The sequence below is a fragment of the Helicoverpa zea genome, chromosome 12 (genome assembly GCF_022581195.2).
Source record: "Helicoverpa zea isolate HzStark_Cry1AcR chromosome 12, ilHelZeax1.1, whole genome shotgun sequence".
NCBI classification, from domain to species: domain Eukaryota; kingdom Metazoa; phylum Arthropoda; class Insecta; order Lepidoptera; family Noctuidae; genus Helicoverpa; species Helicoverpa zea.
In genome coordinates this window covers 3,793,321-3,815,328 of record NC_061463.1, presented here as the reverse complement: position 1 = coordinate 3,815,328, position 22,008 = coordinate 3,793,321, and the positions used below count along the sequence as shown (strand labels likewise).

The following is a 22,008-nucleotide window of genomic DNA, read 5'->3' as shown; positions in this document are numbered from 1 at the left end:
TAATAAGGAAAAGTTGCAAAGCACATCCTACTTCTTCTTTCTGCTGTTTCATACTTCCGAGGTTTTCACTCTAAGGCGTTGCTATGTAATATTCTTTGCAGCATTCATATCGAGCACGTGTAACATCAATATGCGATACACATATTACATTCGTTGCGGTTGCATTGTCTGTTTTCTAGTAATATAATAAAGAGAAAACATTTATTTGTTGGTTTTTCTTTTTTATATCCCAAAGGCTTTGAAACTGCAGAACTGATTTGAAAAATCTTTTCACCGTTGAAAAGTTACCTACTCTTAAAAACCAGAAGCAGGTTTGTTTAACGAGGAAATTACAAGAAATAGTTTTAACATAAAAATCAACTAAGATTATATAGTCAAGAACGCGGCAAAATCGTGTTCTATCAAACTATCACATGTCTTGTCACAATGACGTTCGAAAATATTTTAATAATAATATTTATAAGTTCCCCACGTTCGCCTCCCAAAAATCTGGGACTCTGTAGTCCCGTGGTCGGTTAGAGACGTACAAGATATATTTATAATATTTCACGAGTAACATAGGCTATATTTTATCTGTGTACGGGCAGTAGTTACCGAGGGACGCGGGTGAAATCGCGGGAAAACGGCTAGCATGTAATAACTCTGTAATGGAAAGATATTTATTTCGCATTGTTTTGTAGTGTACTTTACTTTTTATACAATAAAATTGATATTTATTTAAATTAAACATACGCGTGTATACTCTTGATTGCGGTGAACGACCGCGGATTAATGCAATTGTTTTATGTGGGCTTTCCGATATGCCAATTAACGATTCTGTTTGGCAATATGGTTTCTAAACTTATTAGCAGGTAATATATTTATTATGCTCGTTATGAATGATGGGTAGTGACGCTTACTAATGAAATATGTACCTAAATACAGATTATTTTAATTTAGGTAATCTAGTTGTAAAGGGCAAGCTCTCGGTATACTTAGATATTTTCAGCTTAGTCCGGAATAGCGGAATGTTTCTTAACTTTAAGTGTTATTTAAAAGTCTTTCTGTCACAGCAATTTGTGTTAGTGACGGATATATTTAGAACGATGTTCGAGTAGCAGTTTCAGATGTCGTTTCATTGTTTAAAAAAAAGTAGCACGTGTTAGTTAGCTACATATGCGTTATTATATACTCTAACACAATAACAACAAAATTAGAAAACATCTAAAACTATTGAAACGGAACTCAAAATAATAATATCCGAATGGCGACTAAATAAATGCCATTTACGTTATTAATTTAGTTGACAATGCCCGTATATCAATGTTGGAGTGACATGTCATCGCGTGAACATTGTTTTACTGTACCTATTCACGGCGGAAACTTAGATCATTTAACCAACCGGGATACCCATGGGTGAAAATGTCTATGCGAAAAAGTCTGCCAGGTAGGTACCTAATCATCTCTGCCTACCCTTTTTATAACTATGTTTGGGGTCAGCTGTCAGTCTCACAAGATGCACATTTACCAGTGCTTTCTATGGAGTTACTGTCTATGTGATCTCCTTAACCTAGTTTCAACCCGATTCCCGACACCATGGTAAACCCATGGTAAGTAATAGATTAAGAGGACGAATTGGAATTTTTGGCGCCAAGGATCTCAATTTTTAACCCCCGACGCAAAAACGACGGGGTGTTATAAGTTTGACGTGTCTGTGTGTGTGTGTGTGTGTGTGTGTGTGGCATCGTAGCTCCCAAACGGATGATCCGATTGTAATGCGGTTTTTTTTGTTTGAAAGGAATGTCATTCGGGAGTGTTCTTAGCTATGTTTGGTGGAAATCGGTTCAGGTCTTCAAGGTCATCAGCTCGTTTGTTAGGCGTGATAGGAATGTTACACGCTCAGTTTACTTGCAAGCATATGTGGGATCTGAAATTTGAAATACTAATGTCTTCTGGAACCACTGAGCTGGTCTGCTGTTAGGACACGAAGATAGGAGACGTAACCCTGAACTGCCGTTTAGTAAACCCATCGAGTTTGGGCTCGTTGAATTTGTCTTGACGAGTTCTCTTCATGTTTCTGACTGACGAGAACCTGATGCTGGAAATGGGATGTGGCGGATGAAACCCTGGAATGCCGGAATGAAACGGATAAACCGATTTATATTTTTGCTGAAAATCTAGAATGACCAAAGGTTAATCTTTGTTGTTTCTCAATCTGTGCAATTCTCCCAGAGCTGGTTTGTCATGAGGATTGTTAAACAGCTTCTTTTGGCCGAGATCGCATATAGCGACCCCATCTTAAAATAAAAGAAATTAAATGAAAGAAGGAAAAATTAAGGAGCTCCTTCAAAAAGCATGAAATAAAATTAAATTAAAAATTTAAAAAACCCCCGACCCAAAAAAAAGCACGCAATTATTATGACAAAAGGTTAAAAACGCTAAACCCTATAAAAAGCAAAAAATAACTTTTAACACTACGTAAGTACCAACTAAAGCATGTCAGACTAAACTAAATTTTGACGTGTCGGGGGACCGCTTTTTACCTTTAAAAATACTTACATAAATCAAATGATACCTACCTAATTACAACATTCGTATAAAAAAAAAACACGTATCTAAACAAAATTGTATAAAAAGTTATAAGAAGTATATGTAATGTAGTAGTATATAATTACTTCTAACGTTAGGCTAATAAATTAGAGCGGTTTTAACCTTTTGTCATAATAATTGCGTGCTTTTTTTGGGTCGGGGGTTTTTTAATTCTCAGTAAATACAAAACGGATCAAAATACAACTTGGTTACCTGAAAGTTCATGATATAAACCTTATTTTGTTAGACGTCAAAACATGATTAGGTAACTTTTATAACAGAGAAAAATATATCAAACATACCTCTTTTTAAAAAGAGATTCACATATTATGGGCAAACGGGACCGATTTAAGCCTCTTAACTTTTTTAGTAGTTGAGTATATACATACTCTTTAAAATTGTAGAAGGAATTTTTATCAATTTACCATTTCAAAATAATAAAATTACAAAACCATTTTGTCGCTTACGACTTTTAGTTATAAGCTAGCGCGCGTATTGTTATCCTCGCCCCGCTCAGACGCTCCGACCCCTTTTGGCGCCTTAGATGCGCGTGCCGGTTATGGAATTATTGTTGACCAATTCGTCGCCTTAAAATGGTAATAGCTCATTCATACATAGTTATATGCAAGTAAGAGTGTCGCCCTCGTACCCTCGTACTTACCTTTTGACAGAGAAAAACGCACTGCAATGGCGTCTCCTGTTGGTCGTGTCCTCTAAGACTGGAAGCACAATGAAATAAAACAAATATATTGCTTTCAAACACTTGTGAACGGTGAAAAGTTGATACGTACGTTCCGGTCACAAATCAAATAAAAAGTTACGCCCCACGTAACTTTTTTGTTGGTTTCATTTATTTGGATCTGTTGAATGATGATAGCAGTTCAATAGGATTGCTGTGTGTGATAAGGATGATTTTTGCAATGTGGTTTAAGTTTGGAGTAGTTTTTTCGGCAAGTTAGTGTAACATTTTTTTATCCTCTTTTCATCACCTATATTTTTATCTTTTTCGCTACACTAATTAATATCAAAATTATGAAGATAAAAGCCTTAAATAACCAACCAAGTAACAATAAACAATGTTGTTTGGATGTAATCACAATAGGCATGATGACAAATTTTTAAATTCCTTTGTATGATGTAGGTATACGTCTATTTTATATGAAAAATTATTAATTTTAAGAAAATGCGAAGTTTTTTTATCAAATAATTGCATTTTTCTCTGTCCACTTTGAATCCGGCGCGAAAACGCTTGTCAGTGTCATGTCGTCACTTGTGACGTCACGACTGAAATAGGCATGATGACAAATTTTTAAATTCCTTTGTATGATGTAGGTATACGTCTATTTTATATGAAAAATTATTAATTTTAAGAAAATGCGAAGTTTTTTTATCAAATAATTGCATTTTTCTCTGTCCACTTTGAATCCGGCGCGAAAACGCTTGTCAGTGTCATGTCGTCACTTGTGACGTCACGACTGAAATTACAAGACGCAAGTAAACAACGCTCGTGCAATAATTAAGTTTTTTGTGTTATTAAATATGAATTCGAAAGTGCATAGGTGTTGTGGGGTCCCCCAGTGTAAGAACACATCCAAAACAACTCCTGATAAGTTATTTGTGTACGTTCCTCACAATAAAAAAATACGAAACAAGTGGCTTAAACTTGCAAGGCGAGATTCAAAAGCAATATTGCCCAGGGTACAACTTTATTTTTGTGAAGATCACTTTGATGTAAGTTATTACATAGTTCTCTAGATTCTAGCATAGTTTATAATGTAAATAACTATTTCGAGGTTAGGTTTCATCTCTCATTGCTGTTATATTACGCATTTTATTCATATCATTTATTGCATTCCATAATGTACATTAGGTGGAAAATATAAAATAATAGAGGAAGTCACAATTATGGACCCTGATGGGCACAGCAAAATAGTTAGAAGAGAGGAAGGCGTTTACGTTATGTAGTAGTAGTATATTAGTTTTTGTTTATATTATAATTTTACATATATTTTAGTTTAGCATAAATTCGTTTTATAGTTATTTTTCTTTTTATGTTGCTTTTTTATTTAACTTTAGGTTATTTCTTTATCAATAATATACTCATTGATTGAATAGTATGCTTTTTATTAGAATTTGTTTTAGGATGTTCATGAACTTTGTGTCACTAGTTTCGTCAAATTTCAGTTACCAAATGATATGGATAATTATATGGAATATCATGTGATGGGCTCGGTGTCACAGATTCGCATGAAACCAGGGTGTATGCCCACTAAATTTCAATGTCAACCAGATAGAAGAAAACGAACATCAGATGCTACACCAAGACCATATATTGTCAAAAAACAAAGAAAGACTTTGATAGAAGAATATCAGAAAGATTTAGAAGAAATAAGTACAAAACAGGTGAAACTTGAAGAGATGTCATGTGGAACTTCAGGTAGGTACCATTTCAGGTGCTTATTTCTGATACATAGGAGGCCTTTTCCCTACAGTGGGATGGTATATAAGATTTTACCTTTTTCTAGCCCTGTAGTGGGACATTAACAGACTGTTTTTGATAATGTTGAATACTTATAATGTTGATAACAATATTTTATAATGCCTATTAATATTATGCTTATTGATATAAAATCATATATGATATTTGTTTGAGTTGTTATTGTTTTGACCTTTAAAATATACCTACAAGAACATAGCATATAGATATTTATATACCTCTCTGTATACCTAGTTATCTTGAAATCTTAATGATTTTTTTCATGAATAAGGTATTTAAAGGTATCAAAACTTTTTTTCTTTTTCAGCTTCACAAGCATTCATTGGAAATATTTTACAAGAAAACACACTTAAGACAGTAGATAAATCAATTCAAGTATACATGACATATAAGTTTAGAAGTAAAGCCATCCAAAAGAAAGCTAATTTAGTAAACCTAATGACATCACCTCTGAAACCTCCAAGACAATCTGTGTCTACATCACCATTTAAAATTAAAAGTAACATTGCTGCTAAACCATCAATATCCAATGTACAGAAATTACTTAAGAAACATGAAGAATCTGATAGTGATATTTCTTATACACCATCAGTTACGCACAGAGATACATCACCGTCAACAATATCTCTACAAATGAAATCTACTTCAGACTGCAGCGAATTGATTGAAGAAGATAAAAAACAAGTTAATTCAAAAATTCTGGAATTAACAATATTAAAAATAACAAATAATCCACGTTTTTACATTGGAGTTCCTAAAAACTGTTTCTACTTAATAAATTTAATTGCAGAAAAATTACATATTCCTGTAAACCATGTACTTATGTGTTTAAGAAAAATTAGATTGAATAACCCATTCAGAGAGCTTGCTGATGATTTTTCAATGGATCCAACATATGCTAGCAAAATATTTCTAAGGAGTATACCATTAATAGCTAGTATAATGCGTCCTTTTCTTGTAAAATTAGATAAGCATTTAACAAAAATAAATTTACCTATGGCTTTTAGGCACAAATACCATAATGTAAGTTGCATCAAAGACTGCCTAGAAATAGAGGTGCAAAAGCCTTCAAAAGCTTTAAATCAATCACTCTCATGGTCAGAGTACAAAAAAGCTAATACTATTAAATATCTTGTGTCCTGTACACCTAATGGGTTAGTAAATTATATTTCACCAGGTTATGGGGGAAGAATAACAGATACATGTTTAGTTGAATCTTGTGATTTTATTAAGTGTCTGCAACCTGGTATGTGTGTCATGGCCGATAGAGGATTTAAACATGTAGAACCATATTTACGACAACAGGGAGTGCAGTTAGTACGGCCTCCAAGTGTTACAACTGGGTCTAAATTATCAAAAAATGAGGCAAGGGAAACTAAAAAAATTGCTAGTCTGAGAATACATGTGGAGAGAGTGATTCGACGCCTACGTGAATTTAATATGTTAAAGCCACATGCATGTATAAATAGTAATTTAGTAAAAGTACTTGATGATGTCATCACCATTGCCTGTTGTTTAATCAACTTACAGGATTCATTAATTAAATAAAACTATTTTTGTTTTAATGTTGTGTTTTATTTACTTAAATATTACAAAGAACTTTGGTATAGTAATGGATATACATTTTCTTTCCATAAAGAGACTATAACATCTAGAAAATTTAATACATACTTTTCATCATATGAAACACATATTATTTCTACATTTTTATTTGCACTGTAGCTGCTATCAGCCACACAAAAGTAGCCTTTTTTAAGTCCTGTAAGGTACATTTGGAGCTGCATCTGCACATAAAACTTAATTGTTGGTTTACCATTGACTATATATTTTTTAAACGTTTTAGCACTCATGGGACATTTAATTTCAATAATACTGTCTTCACAGATACCATCAGGTGATCCTGCTATCATAGGATAGTTCTTAGACAACATTAATCCACAGTGCTTAATTTTTTTTCCCAGTTTGGTACTTACTTACTGTTTTCCTTACTTCATCTTCCAATATTCTACCACGCTTCATGGCTGATGTGTCAGGGAGTTTCCCACCCATTATTAATGAGATAAGAGTGCCATCACTGGTTTTGCAACGACTAAACTCAAATGCTCTTGAAGCTGTTACCCTGCCATATCTTAACTCATGCCAAAGGATGCTTTCATGTTGCCTTTTAGTTTCTTTCTCAATGCTATCAATATCAGCATCGGTCAATGTAACCTTTTCCAAAAATTTATCACAAGATGCTTCTTTATATTTCAGCACTAACTTGTGCATAGACAAACTTTCTTTTTGGTCAAACACATAGTCAGATTGATATTTAAGTAACTCGCAGTTGCTAAGTTTTCTTTTTCTCCCTTCCTCTAAAAACTTTTTAAATACATCTTCATCTGATGGCACACTGGGTCTGCCATTGGATAACTCTTTGGCTGTTATAAATTTCGTGGTGGAACCAACTCTCGATAGTCGCGATTTCATCCAATAGCACTGTATGGATGTGCAGGATGGCTCCTCACTCCGACGATGGACCCACATTAGGAAGGCTATGCCGTGTTTACAGCCTCCTTGGGAAGCCACACAATCATTACATGCTACAGACTTCACGGCCTCTTCCTGTTCATCTACTATTAAAGTTACTCCATACAATTTTGCGTGGACTTTGTGTTCTGGGCAGACTTTACATTTTACCACACACAAATCGCCGTCGCGTTTCAGCTGTACGTAACTCACAGCGTCATCACCATAGGATGGCCTGGAGGACCTAAAAGAAAAATCAATTTATAAATAAAGGGTAGAACCATGATAATAGATTTCATTAACATTTACACCTGATAACAAATACATTGTCAAAAGTAATTTTAAGGAATCTAGACACACGGCAGTGTGTCCGCCAAGTTCGAGCAAAAAAAAGCGACACACCGGCCGTGGGTTATATTACACGAACCATTTCGAGCCAAATTCGACCCCCCTATAACTCAAAATCTATTTTATTTACGCATATCAAATTTCTAGTATCTGTTGAGACCCTCTCACTTATCTAAAATACAAAATTTCATTATCATACCTATTGTAGGTCTTGAGATATTGACGTCAGAAAATCGCTATTTTTACTATACACTCACTGACTGACTCACTCATCAAAAACCTATATAGACCACTTCCAATGGTCGTATTGACTTGAAATTTGGCATGGAGGTAGGTCTTTATGTCAAGGTAAAGGGAAAAATGGCCAAGTGTGAGTCAGTTTCAAAATAATGAAGGTGTACATTTATACCCGGTGTAAATTTATACCCCTAAGGAACTAAAACGAACTAAAATCTATATTTATATAATATATCTTCGAATGGTCGTACCGATCTGAAATTCGTTACAAAGGTTTGTATTTAGTCAAAGTAAAGTAAAAATGTGAAAACAGCCAAGTGTGAGTCACTTTCGAAAATAACGAATGTGTAACTTTGATCCACGAACATAATATATGATAACATGTCATGTTAGTCAGTTGGTAAATCTAGTCCATTTAGTTAATCTAGTTCATTTCTTTGTAAGAAGCATAGTGCTAATCAAAAATCTGAAAGATAGTATAAATGACTCATTTCCTTAACTAACTTAATCATAAGAAAAAAATAAAATAAACAACCTTACAAAAATAAATGAAATCCCACCCAAAACAAAAATGTGAAAGGCTGCCAAGTTCGATAATATGGGAATGCTTCGCCTATTAATAAAAGAAGTGAGATCTAAATAAGTACCAAGTTCCATACACATACCTCAGTTAAAAATAGTTACTTTTTAATGATGTTACTTGGCAAGTTTTAATAGGAAATTAAATACTTGATTCATTGCGTTTAGTAGGTTTATAACAAGTTATGTGAAAACTTGCCAAGAACCATCATTATAAAGTAACTATTTTAAACTGAGGTATGTGTATGGAACTTGGTACTTATTCAGATCTCACTTCTTTTATTAATAGGCGAAGCATTCCCATATTATCGAACTTGGCAGCCTTTCACATTTTTGTTTTGGGTGGGATTATTTATAACTAAAATTGTTTTTAATTAAACTAATATTCTAACATAGAAGTTTTTTTAATTAAACTAATACACTTACATGGAAGTTTTTTTAATTAAACTAGTATACTTACATGGAACTTTTAACATTTCTAAATTCAGCTGAACAAAAATCTTTATTTGATGCGAAAAACTCTCCCAGCATTATGATATCAATTCTAGGCAAATTAGCGCTGTTTGCCTTGATAAATCCGGGCTCCATAACTCGTGTTATAAACAATTAATTAATTAAAAACAAAGATTGCAGTGGAAGTTCACAATAACGAAATGTGACGTTCGCGCGAGTTGTTTTCAGATATGACGTCACGAGCTCTGATTGGTGTTCAAGATATCATGGCGGATTGCCTTATTTCGTAATTTTATTTTATAAAAATACATATTAATCACATTATTAATAAAGAAAACAATGCGCGTTTTATATTCCAAGCTTCAAGTTTAATTTAATAAATATATTATTTTAATGATTTTTGATTACTGTCATCATGCCTATTGTTACTGATCTTTTAGAAAGGTAAACAAAACAACCTTTGTGTGTTAAAAATATCTAAAAAAGTTATCTCCACCAGTTTACAACAGAAAGACCCACGTGACCCAATGATGTACAAAGTCTAGCACACAACTTTGTCTACAACGAAGTTCTTTAAAATTCAACGCTTATAAATTTAGAATTGGCCCGGATTCCATGCACGCCAGTGTAGTCACCCTGGGGCGTTTTCGTCTATTTAAATATTTAGCTTAAACAGACACAGGTACAATACCGAGCAAGGAAAGATTAGCGGATATGCTATAATGCAGGTAGGTCAGGCGCCTTCTTCTAGGGCAAATAGATAAGATGGGCATGACCGAAACGATCAGTTATGAGTAAACTGACGACGCGTTGGAGTTCTTTGAGACATCTGTCAACGATTTCTGGTACCACAAAAAATGGTTGGGTCCAAAGAAGGCGTGTAAGTACGAAGACAGTAAAGTTCCTCGTCCCCCGCACACCCCGCGTTTTGGCGTGCTATTCTTAGGCCTCATTTACGGAGACGCGGGGCGTCTAGCGTCGCGTGTGGCGTGGCGTCTCGCGGCGCGTCGGACGTTTTTTCTGTTTACGGTGGGGCGGCGCGTGAAGCGGCACGCATCATCGCACGCGTAAACACAAACTTATAGCAATATACGACCATGTTCATAGAGAAGCGAGACGGAAAGCGTGGCGGTGCCCGCCGCGGCAATCGCGGCGTGTCCTCTAGCGTGTAGCAAAGCACGCGGCGGGCCATAGCTTCATCGAGAATTGCCGCTGCGTGCGCCGCCGCGGTAAACGCCGCGTGGGAAGCGTCGGTGTCATCCGCGGGCTCGGCCGCAAAAAACGCCCTAACTCAAACAAACGCGTCTAAAATCGCTTCTCCTTAAACGCGCTCATACAACGCCATATATTTGAATTCAGTGCGGGCCGCGCCGCTCAACGCAACGCGCGACGCCCCGCGTCTCCGTAAATGAGGTCTTAGAAGATTTTCCGTTATGGCACCTCCGCTAGTCTTTTGTTCTCGATGGGTACAATATGTAGTATGTTTAATGGCATTTGTGTAATGGAAATAGCGGTCTCCGCAATAGAGTTATACAGACAGAAATTTTCATATTAGATTTACGTTAATTTTGTCAGCCTACTGTTTGGTTTTGATAATTAATTATTAACACGTTGGTACTTGAAAATGCTTTTGTAAGCTTCGCGTTTTGAGTCGGTTTTTTGTGGGAATATTAATTACCTATCTAATGGTTTCATTATTTTATTGTAACTTAAAAAACCATTTATACTTTCATTTTATTTAAGTCAAAGCTTATTATTTTTTAATAATTGATAGAATGATAATAATTATTATCATAGTACTTTTTGTTCATAAGCCTGCCTTTCACATATCGGATCGTATCGGAAAGACTAACGGCCTGTTTCTTCATCAAAAGTTAAAGTTAAAGTAATGTCTAAAGTAAAAGTAACGGTCAAATACGTTTTTTCAAGGCTAAAGTGACAGCAAAACTAATAGAAAAATTGAATTTGACCGTTACTTTTACTTTAGACATTACTTTGACTTTTACTTTGGCTTTAACTTTTGATGAAGAAACTGGCTGTTAATGATTAAACTCATGTTTTTTCTACCTTCGAGCCAAATTTTTAGTCTGCATTAGGCAAAAGCAATAGGTTATTTTAAATAATTCATTAATAACGGCTTCGTATCCCATAAACTATATTTTCTAATACAAAGCACGATAGCAGCGCCATCTATCAAGTTTGTCAAGATCTATTGGCACAACCTCCTTGGATGCAAGCCGATGCATTATTAACACTGGCACATAATTAACTTTCTTTATGCGTTTCGCACGTAACTAGGTTATTACGAGGGCAATGATATTGATGAAATAACAATGGTAGGTTTAAGATAGAGATTTTACATATTTATTATATTATGTTATGCAATAAATAAAGAGTTTGAGTTCGAATTTGATATTCCAACCAAACGTACATATTTTATGAGTACTAAGTACATGTGACTATTACCAGGGGTATTTAAACCTCAATAACAATCTGTTATATTCAGTAGGCTTCTTTAGTTTCGTTAGTTTTAATTTTTCTACACTGCAAAAGGAAATTAAGGAAAGTTGCGAGATAATTCCACAAATCTTTTTATAATTTACCGGGTTTTACCTACCTCAGTTATTCTAATGCAGAAAAGTGTAAGTTAATAATAAAACATAAATTTTATGAAACATCTTTTACTTATTTATTTCTATTTTTTATAAATGAAGTACATATCAAAATCAATTTGTATAACATGTTAAAAGTTTTGTTTTATGCTCTCTGGGTATGAGACTACTGAAAAATAAATCAGAAATGGCGATAATGGCGAATTTGAAAATACATAATTTTACAAATGTGTTAATTATACTGCAAAGATAAGCTTTATTTTAAAAATAAAACCATTATAAAAACAGGTACCTATGTTACGTAAATAGAACGCTGAAGTGTTGACCGACAGTCTACACCGGTACGGGAACAAACAATTGTAGGTTTTTATTTAAGCCTGACCTTTACGTTTGGCTGTTTTAAGCGGGAATAAAATCGTTTTAAGCGGGAATAAAATCGCTTCGTTGTGCACCGAAGAGTTCCCGTGGGCGGGAAGAGAGGATTAGCGAGTTTTTGTAGTGTTTTATGAATGTAAGTTCTGGCTTTTTTCTGTGGTTATGTAAAGGTTGAAAGGTTTATTTTGAGGGATAAATGCGGTAGTTTTTTATTTTGAGCTGAATATTTACGAGTATTGTAAATGCGGAAGAAACTTTGTCTATCGGGCTTAGGCGGTAAAACCACTGAAGTAATTTTGTAGAAGGTCTACCTAGCTGTAGCCTGAGAAAGGTCAAAGGTCAACTTATTATTCGCTTGTGGGAATTGATTCATCCGGAAAGTGGATGAAACCACGAGGAATATCTAATATAATTACTAATATACAATTGGCTACCTATTCAAAATTATATTTCCTCTGGCTGGCTTTTTAGGTGGTCTGGGTGAAAGGACATTGTTCAATTTTGGCCTAAGAACCGATGTGAATATAAATTATACTATAATTTTTATTTATTTTTATATTGTTTGAAACATATTTTAGTATTCCACGGACACTTCAAATAAATAAATTCCAAATAAAAAGTAGGGTCACAATTATTGATGCCTTATAAAATGTTTCCGTCAGCCAGTGCTGCCAGTTTCGGAAGTTTTCGGGATTTCGGTAAATACGGATCGAATTGAGAACCTACTTTCCGAAGTCGGTTATTAAAATTAGTTGGTAACACTTTATTCATTTAAATACCTAAACTGACTTGCTAGAAAAAAGCTAGTATTCTGTATAATTCGATTCGCTCAAAACCATCTTAAAACGCGTTTTAAGATGGTTTTGAGCGAATCGCGAATTTCTAGCTTGGCATTCGAGTAGGATTATAGTTTTCGTAATTGGCAACACTGGTGTACTTCAGTCAGTTTGCTAGAAGTCAGTTTGATTGGTTTGATTGCTTTGCGACTATCGTTTCTTTTGTGATTTTCTATGCGTTTCATGGTTTTATTCTAACAACTTTGGCTTGATTACGGACTCCGATTAGATTGCGTACTTGGTAGACTCGGCTTTGTGTAAAGAACTGGATTTTACTAGCATTTTCGGATATTGCTCTGTCTGTGATCGAATTTAGTTATATTATAATTACAACAATGGATGCAGAATATAGTATATTGTATAAATTGTGGATCTGCTGGAGGTTCTTTGGTATTAGAAAACGAAGATATACTTCGTTGCATACAACAATGGACTGTTCCCCGTATGGTAAGTGGTCTACGAAAGTGTTTTTCTAATTTTGATAAGAATGTTACTACCTACTTATGTTTTCATAAGCACACAATTTCTCGGTTTTCAAATCAATTGCCACAATTGCAAGTTACTTGATATTTACTAATGATTTTTTGTATTTATTATTACAGGTTGAAGCTCATGACCTTATATGTACGACGTGTTGGTCTGAAGCAGTCGAGCATAATAAGATCCAATGCACTGTTGGACGCAATTGTGTACTTTGTAAGAAGCTCCTACCATCAGGCATACTGTTGCAATTGTATCGTTGGGCGTAGAACAGTGGGCTGTTGTGCCCACATAATGACTATTATCTGGTATTTAAGCTGGGCGAGATACCAAAGCTCAGTTCTTAGATATATTATTGAGAAATATTGATGATTAAAAACCTTTAATTGAATATAAATATTGTTTTTATTGCACATCCTCGAAAACCTCTTTCATTGTTATTGGTAAACCTTACTTTAACTGTTAAATTATTTTGTGTGGTAATGACATTTTTAGTATGGTCTGTGCCTTCTTGGTAATAGACCGCGGGTTCGATTCCCGCCTTATGGCATGTAGATAGCTAGGTAACTGTCTAATATAAAAGTAGTAACAATCATTTAAATAAATAATTCTCCATCGTAATAATATCGATATTTTATGAATTGTGGTGAATGGAACTCTTCCATTTTGGAAACTTATGCGTTTTATCACAAATCCAAAGTGGATTCACTATATATTAAGAAACGTAACGTTGAAAGCAAAAGCGTTTAGGTAGTTGTTTTTCATAAAAATTCTAAGCATTTATGAAAACTAGTCACACGCCCCGTCTTCGCACGGTGGCAATGTAAAACCTTGGTGTAAACCTTCCTCTTGACCTACTCTATCTATTAAAAAAAATCGCACCCAAATCCATTGCGTAGTTTTAAAGATCTAAAGCATTCAAAGGGACAGACAGAAAATGCAACTTTATAAAATGATCATTGTCAAAGAATTATCTTAAACTTGACTATTTACTATCTCTTTTCCTAGTATCTAGTAGAGTAGTCTTTTCCTAGATCTAGAAGAGAACATATAGAGCTGTACATAGTATTGTTGATTTTTTGTATAGTGTAGTTTGATAATACTACTCTGATATTTCACGCAAGCTTGGTTATTTTTTATTTATAACCTCAAAATATTAACTTTTTTCGTAATTATTTTAGTTTCCTGAAGTGTCCGTTCGTGAAAACTTATTTCATAGGATTCCATATAATTTTAAGAGTTTATAGAAGTCACTTTCCATTCGAACGGTTCTTAGGCAGAACATGTATGGAGCCGGAACAATGTCCAAAGGACATTAAGTAAAGTAGATAATTCTAACCCCTTAAATGCCTTTAAATCATTGAAATCAAGATAAAGTATCGGAAACTAGAACAAATTGCTCTGCGGACCCATCTGATTCATAAGCCAATTCAGAAATATTAATAGGATTACAAATGGAGGCGGTCGATATAATTCAAGTATTTTTGGGTGTAAGATATTTTATTATTTTAAATACAGCCAAGAGTATGATAAGTAAGTATTACATTAATCAGACACTTTTTGTTAAGACAACAATTCTCTATTTAATTAAATTTTTATGTGGCTAGATTTTTTCTACTTGATAGAACTTTCAGTTGAATCAAACCAGAGAAAATACAAATTATTTGTCTGTATGTATTGTTTCTCTGTGTTTTACAGAGTTACTCGGTTACCTTTGTCAAATACTAGTTGCCAAACTTACCGGTGTAGCTTACCAGGGCTGTGGGATAGTAGACAGATTTACCGCGGTCCTCACACACAACGGGCATCAGAAGGAACAGTAAAATCTGACATGAAAGTCTCACGAAAGTTAAACTTCACGTGAAACTCGTGAAAGACACTTCCGCTTCCGATGTCCCTCGTATTAAAAAAAGGAAACTGTAACTAGTAAACAGAAAGGTGCTAGATGAAAGTGATAGTGGAGAATGAATGGCGATATCTTTTATCCGTGGATTGATTATTGCAAGCATAACAAACCACCCCATACCTCAGTAACTCTATAAATACCCTTTATTTAAATGTTACACGTGTGCTACCAAATTTCACCAAAGGAGATAACAAAGACATGAGAAGGCTTTGCACATATCACAACTGTTATTTTAGGTCTAATTAATTCAAGGATTTTGAATAACAAATACTGGAACTAATATTGTTATAGTGAACATTCTCTAAACTTTTATACTAGTATAATATTTGTTAGAGATTGAGGTTGAAAACATTTGTTCTTTAAAAAAACCGGCCAAGTGCGAGTCGAAATCTCGCACGAAGGGTTCCGTGCCATTATTTATAAAACGGACAAAAAAATCACGTTTGTTGTATTTTATTCTGGTTTTCAGTATTTGTTGTTACTTATAGCGGCAACAGAAATACATCATCTGTGAAAATTTCAATTCTCTAACTGTCACGGTTCATGAGATACAGCCTGGTGACAGACTGACAGACGGACGGACGGACGGACAGAGGAGCGTAAACAATAGGGACCCGTTTTATCCTTTGGGTACGGAACGCTAAAAATAGTGCTATTAACCTATTTCGCAGGGTACCATTAAAAACATGTAAATTAAAATGTTTTTGCCTTTCAAATGAAACATTCTTAGCGTGGTTGACGCAGACATTGATTAATTGTTTCAGTTTTACAAAACAAATTAGGTAATTTAGTGCTAAGTACTGACTTCAGAAAATGTTTTTAAATTGAAAATCGCGTTTTAAAATATTGCCTGCCTTCATGTAAGTACAGTGAGATACAAAACTCTGTAGTTTTTTGTGAAGATTTTTTGTCTAAAAGAATAAGTTCTTGAATAAGATGTAGATACAGTCGATATAATTATGTAGTTACATGAATCTAAAAAATATTACTTATATAGGAGATGTTGCATATTATATGTTTTTCCTTAATTCAGGAGCAGACTTTTTTTCCGAAAATCTTCACTTGCCTATCCATTTTTGCACCAAATCTCTGACTACAAAACAAAAATGCATTCTGTCGGAATTTGAAACGGGTCGTTCTCAATTGCAAAGCAGAAAGCGTTACCAATTAGTAAGATAAGTGCGAGTTCCAACGAGCTTTGGCGCAGGTACGCGCGATTATTCTGGCGTAGTGAGCGCGGAATGGATGACATAATATTTGCATGTTCTGCTTTGAACTGTGACTAGAGTTTTGTTTGGATGTGGAAGGATCTAGCTTGTTTGTTACCAACCAAGCAATTTTCGTTTTTGGACAGCGGCGCTAAAATGATCAGTAACAGCATATCTGTCTCTGAACTTATCTTCTGGAAAAGGATTGCTTCTAGGGCTTTCTTCCAATCTTGGATCGATGAACCCTTTTTTACGAAGATGGAAGTTGTTGGTTTTTTAATAGGTAGTAGCTAAGTTTCTGCCTTTGTATTCTGGCAAGTTTTCTACGTGTTATGACGTTACAATCTGTACTCAACAACTCACTGAAAGTTTATGTCATTTAATTTACAACACCTGTTTCGACACATGGTTGATATATCAGTCTAGCTAGACATTTACCCGTGTGAAATTAATAAAATGAAGAGCAGCTTTTTAATTCGAAATTGTGTGTGACTGTACTTTAAGCCTGTGTGAGTGAGTGTAAGTATACAATTGTGTGTTACTGTACTTACTTATATGTGTGTGTGTAAGTATTAAAATCATAGGTAGCGAGTGTTTCGCGATAGCGTAGCACAAGTTATAAAATGTAATGAGTCCTAGCGGTGTAGTTTGCAGCTCAAGTGAAGACTTGAGAGCTAGTCTGAAACAAACTAAAGTGAATTTGCATAATGTTGCTACTCTAATTTCTAGGTAATTAGCCGACTTTGTAATAGGAAGAGGAAATTAAATATGCGAGCTTTTGTTAATGTTCATTAATTTAAATCGTATATAGTAAGCACTATCGTATATACCGGTGTGTTTAGCCGATACGAAACAAGAACTAGACCGTTATTTCAGAGTATCTTCAATTTCCTTTTCTTATATTTCTTGAAATTTACACAAACGTTGTGTATGTACAACATTCTTTCGAAGTTCTCCCTAAAATAACCTGATATGGGGGGTTAGAATGAGCCTTCGCTCATTTTGCTTAAACAATACATTGAAGTATAGCATTATAACAAAATAATCTTAATCTTTCGCTAAATACTGACGAATACATTGATACCTTCAAAGTTTTGAAAAAGCAGCTATAAGTACCTACAAACTTGTAACTGTGGGTAAGCAATGCTTTCACTCAATGGAGCTCAAAGATATTCTTTTGAGCTTCAAACTTACTATACTATTCTCTACAGTGTTGCGAGCATGAATCGCTTGAAAATAGAGAGATAGCAACACAGTTTGTATCGGAATAATATCCCGAGTGACCAATTTTATGATATCACTGCTATAATACAGACTGGATTCTGTACAGTACATAATATTGAACAACAATGTAGAATATGTGTTGATATCAAAAATTGCTTTGTTTCTAAAGCACATGTACCTATTGGAAATTATTCCAATCGACTGATCAAAGCCACAGTCGTATCACAAAACGGAATATTATCAAATCAATACTTAAATAAGGAATATAAAGTTTTATCGCGGCTTCATTCGTATCCAGTGGGGACTACAACCCGTAGCCTATGTTACTCAGGAAGAGCGTAGCTTACCAAAAGTGAAAGAATTTTTCAAATCGGTTCTGTAGTTATCCTTTAGGGCACATAAACAAACAAACAGAAAAATGTGACATCTTTAATTAGTATAGATTTACCACCCACATCAACCTTTGCCGTTTTCTGTCACTAAAAACACATAATTTATCATTACTATATCCACAATTAGGGTCATGGCACATTATACCGGCACCGCAACAGAACAACTGCAGCACGGCGTCGCCTCGAATTTAGACTACGGCTAGCTGCCAGCGCGCTAACTACGCGTTGTCCGCAAGGTGCAAGCTCGCCGTACGCGCGCCGGCCGGTGTAAGCTTGCTGTCACCGCAAACTCAATATTTTTTTAAGACAGTTATGATTGAACATTGATTGCTTCGCTGCCGACTCGGAGTCCGCTCGCTTGCAGCACGCGGGCTGCGAGTCGAGTTGTGTGGTAGCGGCAAGCCCGCTGACTGCCCGCCGTTGGCTTTTTCATATTGACATTATGAAATATATTATACTATACTCGATTTAATGCTCTAAATTGAATGACAAGTTAAATGCTGGTGTGAAGCGGTGCCGTTGCGGTGCCGGTATAATGTGTCATGACCCTTAGATTCATCAAACAAGTGAAGGTCAGTCACCTTAAGAGTAAGCGCACACTGTAGACTAAATAGTCGGCAGACAGTTATCCGATGGATGGTTTTTTTTAAACGATAAACAAAAACAAATATTATTGAAAATCTTGACCCCAATCAAAATTCCAGTCGATCTGATACCGGCTTAATGCCTCATCCTCCGAGCCTTTTTCCCAATCATGTTGGGGTCGGCTTCCAGTCTAACCGGATTCAGCTGAGTATCAGTGCTTTACAAGAAGCGACTGCCTATCTGACCTCCTCAACCCAGTAACCCGGGCAACCCGATACCCCTTGGTTAGGCTGGTGTCAGACTTTTTGGCTTCTGACTACCCGTAACGACTGCCAAGGATGTTCACTGACAGCCGGGACCTACAGTTTAACGTGCCATCCGAAGCACAGTCAATGGTGTCTAAGATATACTTAGAAAGTACATACAAACTTAGAAAAGTTGCATTGGTACTTGCCTGACCTGGGATCGAACCCGTGCCCTCATACTTGAGGTTGGTCCTTTGCCCACTAGGCCACCATGACTTTTTTTTTTTTTTTTTTTTAACCGGCTTAATGCCTGATATTTATAATGTGCGTACCTACTATCTTACTGACATTCATCTTCATACTGATTTATAAGCAAAAACGAACTATCGGCCGACTAAAAGCTTGCAGTGTACTCCTACATTTCCCTGACAGAAACGCTTTATATATTGTTAAAGGAAATTGTTCCCTTAATTATTCAGCGGGAAGAAACGACCTGCATTGGACCTAAGTAAACAGCTGAAGATCTACATGGGTGACAGGGAAAGTAAATATGTAGGCGGGTGTTGTTTGTATGCTAAATGTCACGGTGAGCTTGGGTGTGATGAACTTTTTGTTCTGTGAGGATGAATGATCATCCTAATTATCAGGCTATTGCCGTTCACTACTGAAAGATGGATCAATGAGGGTCAATCATCAACATTTTGGCCAGCTCGCATCCATCCAACACGGTTTAGCATGAGACATGTGTTCGACATGTTCATATACATAAGTCATAACTATAAACGTACTCAGCTGCAACCAGTTAGACTGGAAGCCGACCCCAACATGGCTGAGAAAAGGCTGGGCAGATGATGTTACAGCTACCGAATATTGTATGCTCTTGGAATATTGTCTTTGTTGATAAAATAAGTAGCAAGTAATTCAAGATATACATATTTGTCCTATATCAGCTGTTCTTATTCCACTAAAGCTTCCTACATTAACACTGGACCTTAGAAGCTCTTCAGTCCTTACCACAGAACGGTTCGTTTAAACTAGTTCGATCAACAGAATCCTGTAAAAGACATACAATACTTCTGGTATCACCGATAGGAAATATTTTTCAACAAATAAAGAGTTTGCTCCGCGGGTATTTTCAGCAAATAATGGTCCCGGCCGTATTGTTCGGCGGAACCTCAAGTTTGGGGGATGAATGAGACGTGGTATAAACCGATTGTGAAGCGTTTGATTTTATTTGGTAGATTTATTAAAAATTCAGCGTTTTGCGTTTGGAATATATAAAAACTAAGTTTATCCACTAGGGTAGATAGATGTTATGTTAAAGATTTCTGAGTTATGAATATGAACATGCGTACAAGTGATTCAAAGTGTCTAAAGATTGACCATTTAGTTAAGTTGAAGGTTTTGCTTTTAGCTTTTTACCTATTGCAGATTCCTAGAGCGAAACGTCAAAAGCTAGTTGCAGGTATTCAAGGAGTGGGTCTCATCGAAAAGAACCAACAAGCGTTTCCAAAGACACTCTTTTCAAAACCAGAACACAGGTACAGCTCAAAATAATGTGACAAAGTTTCTACCCAAAATTCTTCAGACAAAACGAGTTAAAAAGGCTTATCTCATTCATACTTCTCAGAGGAAACTTAAAGCGTAGACTGTACGTAGTTCGCAACACAAAGTGGTGCAATGCTTTGTCTTTGTGGAAACGAGATGTAACGAGATGTGGCGCTTAACTATTGCGTTTTACGTTAAAACCACGTATAACGTAAAACGCATTTAAGTAGCTTTTTGTCCTAGTTTTTATGTTTTAGGGGGATTTAGCATGGGGATTTTTTCTAAATTAAGCGTATATTTAAATAAAACTACTTTTACGGATTTTATCGCGTTATATTAATATTATTTAATCCCGACGTTTCGGATCCTTTACAGCATTAAGTAGTTTTATTTAAATGTCTAATATTCGCGTAAGTGTCAGAAATCAATTAGATTAGATTCAATATATCAATATGTTAAGCGTATATTTTACGCGACAAGTTGCTTTTGCAACCAGAGTTATTAGTACCTTATCGAGTAGTACATAGTATAGGGAAGTAGGTACAGAAAATGTGTACTACATTTTCTGGATTTACCTAGATTCAAGGATCTACCTCGACTGTTGTAAATACTTTACTAGGTTTAGAAGAAGCACAGCTTTGAATCCAACAATGCGAAGTGATACGATAGATCACAGTCGTTAAAAACATAAATACCTATTAGCTGCGAAATAAAAGTGAACTATAGAGTACCAAAGGCTTACATTCAGAAAAATACGGGTGTGATAAGATACAAAACCTAGAAGATTTGAATAAAGAACTGCAAGGTAACAAACAAAAAAACGACTTTCCACATATTCTCACATGCTTGTTCTGAGCACTAAAGCTTCTAGAAGTAGGAATAAAATAAATATGAGCACGTATGAACCATCTTTACCACGGAGTAAGGAAGGATGAGCGGAGATGCCATAATGCAGGTAGGTCACGCCCCTTCTTCTGGTCAAATACGTTCGGTGGGCATAACCAAAACGATCAGTTACGAGGTAACTAAAGAGGCGTTTGGGTTCTTTGAAACATCTGTCAACGATTTTTCCTAGGCATTATAAAACATTGTCGGGTCCAAAGAAGGCGTATAAGGAGTCAGTAACGTTCCTCGTCTCCGAGCACTCGCATTTTGGCGCGATACTTTCTTAGTCTAACCAAGGGGTATCGGGTTGCCCGGATAACTGGGTTAAGGAGGTCATATAGGCAGTCGCTTCTTGTAAAGCACTGGCATCCAGCTGAATCCGGTTAGACTGGAAGCCGACCCCAACATGGTTGGGAGAAAGGCTCGGAGGATGATGATGATGACTTTCTTAGGAGATTTTCCGTTATGGCACCTCCGCTAGTCATATTGTTCTCCATGAACTTTACCATGAAACACTAAGAG

The 22,008-nt window shown here is 35.6% G+C and overlaps 2 protein-coding genes across 2 annotated transcripts in view; both read left to right on the top strand.

The window, feature by feature from the left end:
• Window positions 1–22,008, top strand: part of LOC124635372 (GTP-binding protein Rhes) — a 58,456-nt gene that overhangs the window by 6,530 nt on the left and 29,918 nt on the right. The window lies entirely within an intron of this gene.
• LOC124635371 lies at window positions 4,108–6,630 on the top strand. Its single transcript, XM_047171248.1, has 3 exons — window positions 4,108–4,299; window positions 4,753–5,005; window positions 5,373–6,630. The coding sequence occupies exons 1-3, from the start codon at window positions 4,108–4,110 to the stop codon at window positions 6,611–6,613; spliced, it is 1,686 nt and encodes a 561-aa protein (XP_047027204.1). The 3' UTR covers window positions 6,614–6,630.